At 42.7% G+C, this 4,915-nt stretch overlaps 1 protein-coding gene across 1 annotated transcript; it reads left to right on the top strand.

Moving 5' to 3' along the window:
* The first annotated feature begins 1,659 nt into the window (after positions 1-1,659).
* CITED2 (Cbp/p300 interacting transactivator with Glu/Asp rich carboxy-terminal domain 2) lies at positions 1,660-4,389 on the top strand. The gene is made up of 2 exons (XM_005280382.5): positions 1,660-1,886; positions 2,436-4,389. The coding sequence occupies exon 2, from the start codon at positions 2,443-2,445 to the stop codon at positions 3,145-3,147; it is 705 nt and encodes a 234-aa protein (XP_005280439.2). The 5' UTR covers positions 1,660-1,886; positions 2,436-2,442; the 3' UTR covers positions 3,148-4,389.
* Positions 4,390-4,915: the final 526 nt, after the last annotated feature.

Below are 4,915 nucleotides of genomic sequence, written 5' to 3'. Positions count from 1 at the left end.
CATTACTGCTTGCTACTTGATGGCTGTTTGGACCTAACAAGGGGTGTGCCCCATTCTTTGTCTCTGAGCACAGCTGCCATAGAGCTGAACCAGAGCCTTCAGCACTCTCAGTGAGCTGTGACATAGTGTCCCTTCTTAAGAGTTTTATATTAGATAAGATTTAAAATAGGACAGTATCCAACTTCACTGCAGTGTTCACAACCCACCTCCCCCTGTCCTCTCCCTCTTGTGTGATAATTTAGTGCAGCTGGGTAGATCTGGTGGATTTTTAGCTAGAGTTGCAGTTTGAAAATCCAGGATTGCTGATATTTGGGGTTCTATTTGCATGCCACCTCACCGTACCAAATGAGTGCTGAATGTTAGATGTGCTGTGCTGAGGGGCGGGTTTATGGTGTTGTGCCTCAGCATACAGGACTACTGTATTTACAAAGCAGTTACCGTGTTTATGTATTTCTTTTTTCTTTTCCAGCAAAAAGCAGTGTCAGATAGCGCTTCTATTCGTTCCCTGCAAACCCGATCCCTCTAAATCAGCCCCAAATCATCACCAGACAAAGCCAGCCAGGCGAGAGGTTGTGCAACTTTGCAACCACCTCTTTCCTCCCCCACCTCCCGGATCAAGGGCAGCAGCAACAGCAACCGTGTATGTGTAAAAAGGTGGATCTCGGGAATGAGTCTTGCTGAGTTTGTTTACAGAGCAGAGTCGCCTCCGTGTGAATGCCAAAGCTACCGAGAGAGGTAAACACAAACTTAGCAAAAGCACACGTACATGGAGCAGCCGAGTGTAACCCAGAAAGCGCGGATTGGATCTGTGTCGCTGTGTGCCATGGAGGACAAACATCCCCAGTTATATTCTTTGCCACCTGCAACCTCTGCTTTATGCGTGCGACAGCCCCCTCCAAATAGAGGCAGATGAAGAAATACCTAGAGGATGTGGGGAAGGGAGTTACCCCTTTCTAAAAAAAAGTAGCATGCCAGACATGCTCACAAAAACAGCATTAATTCTCACGTGTTTGGAGCTGTATCGAGGAAGCCCAGCAATTCTGGACAAGGCACGAGAAAGGCTGTTCAGTTGCTTTCAGTGTAATGCTTGTAATCGGAAGCAATGTTGCAGAATTGCATGGGGGGGGGGGGGGAGGGAATACCCTACAGACAACCCCTGCTCCACAAATCAATGGCAGTTTAAAACAGCCTGATGGATTTGATCTGGGAGGGCGTGCAAGTTGAGTACCATATTATGTGACAAAACCGAAGCCTGTTAAGTTATTCTTAGCAGTGGTTGCAACAGTCTCCATTATAATACAAGATCTATTTTCCCTGTCAGTCTTCTCTCCTCTAGTTCTATGCAATATATTCGTAATTCCCTCCCCCTCCGTCGCTTTGAGATATAAGAAGAGTGTAGCAGGGATATGGCTCCTAGCATTAGCTGATCTGAAGACACCGCATAAGTGATCAGCAAACACACGTGTCGCTCAACCAGAACGAACAGGATTCTTTGGATTCCTTCCAGATCCGCCTGGCTTTTTTTTCCCCCTTTCTTTCTTTCTTTTTTTTTTTCCCCTCCCTCGCTTGCTCCAGGTTTTACTTCTGGTTGCCTGTGAGGGTTTTGCTCCTCCCTTCTGAAATCCTATATTAACTGTGGCCAAAGCTGGGTAAGAGAAACACAGCTCATTGTTGGCAAGTGCTGATGAGCCTCGCAGAGGAGCGAGAAACAGCTTTTGCGTCTGCAGCAGCCGCAGCAGCAACAATACCAACACTAATTAATAATTAGTATCCTCACGTAACCACAGGGAAGAGAACAAGAAAAGCCCTCTCTATGCTGGGCGAGTTTTACTGACTGATTTTATCAACACCCTTGGAGCAACAACAACAACAACAAAAAGAGAGAGGTGAGTGTAATGGAGGGGGGGTGTTGATTGTTGTTTGCTTGTTTATACTTTGGTGTACAGCGGCAGCACGGATGTGTACGGTGCAAGAAAGAATACGGGTCATTCTCAGCTGTGCACCATAAGCTCCTTACATACGTGTTATGAAAATAAAAGAATGGGAAAAGCCTTGCGGACTTAATTCTAAAAGTTGCTGACAGGGGGAGGTGGGACTCGTTTCCTTTGCTGTTCTTTGCAAGGTATCTTTTGAAAGGTTTCCATGGCTTGGAATGGAAAGAATGGCTAATTCGTTTGGGAGGCGGGTGTTTGGTGGACGCGATACTTTGAGTTGCTAGGTGTGCAGGAGTTGCAATGGGAAGGTGGGTGAGTTCTTAGGATTCGCAGTACGGACTGGGTTGGACTGCAGACTTCTTTCAAATAAATCAGTAGCATTGTGTGGAGGAGCGTTGCTGCATGCTCTCGGAGGGGAGAGGTCGCTTTTTAAGGGACCCATGTAAGTGTAAAGGAGTGTGGCTTTTCATAAATATCTCTTTCCATATGTTAACTTCCTAGGTGGCAAATGGCAGACCACATGATGGCCATGAATCATGGGCGATTCCCTGATGGAACCAGCGGGCTTCATCACCACCCTGCACATCGAATGGGGATGGGTCAGTTTCCGAGCCCCCATCACCATCACCAACAGCAGCAACATGCCTTCAGCGCCTTGATGGGCGAGCATATACATTATGGAGCTGGAAATATGAACGCAAATGGCGGGATCAGACATGCAATGGGGCCAGGGAACGTGAATGGGGGGCATCCTCCCAGCAGCATGCCTCCCACGGCACGATTTAATAATTCGCAGTTCATGGCCCCCCCTGTTACAAGCCAAGGAGGCCCCTTAACGGCCAGCATGCAGCTGCAGAAGCTAAACAACCAGTATTTTAGCCACCATCCGTATCCTCACAACCACTATATGCCGGACTTGCACCCTGCAAATCATCCGATGAACGGAACAAACCAGCATTTCAGAGACTGCAACCCAAAGCATAGCGGCAGCGGCAGCGGCATGCCTCCTTCAGTTCCCCATGTCCCTGCAGCAATGCTGCCTCCCAATGTCATAGACACTGACTTCATCGATGAGGAGGTGCTCATGTCCTTAGTCATAGAAATGGGTTTGGACCGCATTAAGGAGCTTCCTGAGCTGTGGTTGGGACAGAACGAGTTTGATTTCATGACAGACTTCGTTTGCAAACAACAGCCCAGCAGAGTGAGCTGCTGACTTCTTTAAAACAAACAAAGGACTTTCTATCAGTGCGAATGAAAACATTCCCTTACACACAGTATCTCGCTTTTCAGTGCTCGAAAGGTTGAGAATCTGGAAAACAGAGTAAACTATAAGCTTGTATAAATTGGGATTGTTTTTAAATAATTGCTGCCATTTTTTTTTGGTAGTTTTGACACTCACTTCCTTTCCTGTAATAATTTCTGGCTAACTCTGGCTTTTTATGGGTTTTCCCATCCCCCTGCCCCCTTACTTGCCTCACAGTAACATGTCCATAATTTCAACAGTGCTCAGCTGTTAGATATTAATCTTGGCAAATTGCTTAATCTTGTGGATTTTGTAAACAATGATTTCCAATGACTTGAACTGCATTCAGATTCTGAGTGAACAGGGAAAAAATTCCATTAGTTGGTTGCATGAACTTTGAAGGGCAGATATTACTGCACAAATGCTGCCATCTTGCTTCATTTTTAACTATGCATTGCAGTGCAGACTAATTTTTTGTTTTTTAATATGCTAAACTGGAAGCTTAACAGATGTGGGCCAACCCCTCCTAGATCAGGAAAAGAATGTTACTTAAAGTCTGCTACCCTCTCCCCCTCCCCCATATGTACAGACAATAATATGGTGTGGATGGAATCTTGACTAGTCAGTGGCAAACATTTCACAGATTTTTATTTTGTTTCTGTCTTCAGCATTTTTGACACTGTGCTAATATAGTTTATTCAGTACATGAAAAGATACTACTGTGTTGAAAGCTTTTTAGGAAATTTTGACAGTATTTTTGTACAAAACATTTTTTTGAGAAAATATTGTTAATTTATTCTATTTTAATTTGCCAATGTCAATAAAAAGTTAAGAAATGCTTTAGTTTTTCTAGAAGTCATTTACCAAATTTTTTTCTTCAGAACTCCCCTTGCCCCTGGTAAGTAGAACATCTACCTGTAAAACTGTGTTGGTGTGCAGGAAAACATTCCAAAGTAGAATTACATTGCACCAATGTATATTGAGCTCAGGAGAGCAGGATTCAAACATAATTATGGCATAAAGCTTAATAAGAAACATTGTAATATGCCTGTCAGTGTGGTTTTATCAAAAATAAAGTTGCGAAGAAGCAACTTTTTGTGTGTGACTTGCCAACATAGTTGCTTTAAATGTAGTTGTCCAGAATTATGATGCATAAAGTATTTATTATATTTATCTATTAAACTTGTAATTTTATAAATTCTCTTTCACTTACACGTTAGACTTTTTCTTTTGTATTTTTACTGTCATGTTGAAGAGTTATTTAAAAGATGGACTCATTAGGTGGTGGGGATTTTTTTTTTCTATGCAATCTTTGATTATTTGGTTTACATAGATTGCTGTATGAAACTAAAAGACATGTATCACATGGAAATCTACTATTTTTCATGTTTAGTGATTTTAGGAAAAGGAAATACCTAGCAGTTATAAGTTGAAAATTTTCTAATGTGGGACAATCCTGATCCATTTCTTTTCTCAGACATGGTTGCCAACTAATTCCCAATTAAATGAAGTCATATACATTTGATTCTAGTATTTTGGAAGAAAAAAATCTCCTTTCATTATAAGGCAATGTATACATTTGTTCTTTTAAGGGCCAACTCTTGATGTCCTCTTTTTCTTCCTCTGCCCCCTTTCCCTCCCCAAAAACCCCAACAAAATCCCTTCCATGTAAATCCTTACTTCAGTAAGGACAGCAGGATCATATCCCTAATAATACTTATAATCTCATTTAGCTATG

The sequence above is a fragment of the Chrysemys picta genome, chromosome 3 (assembly GCF_011386835.1).
Source record: "Chrysemys picta bellii isolate R12L10 chromosome 3, ASM1138683v2, whole genome shotgun sequence".
Taxonomy (NCBI): Eukaryota; Metazoa; Chordata; order Testudines; family Emydidae; genus Chrysemys; species Chrysemys picta.
This window is presented reverse-complemented; position numbering and strand designations above follow the sequence as displayed.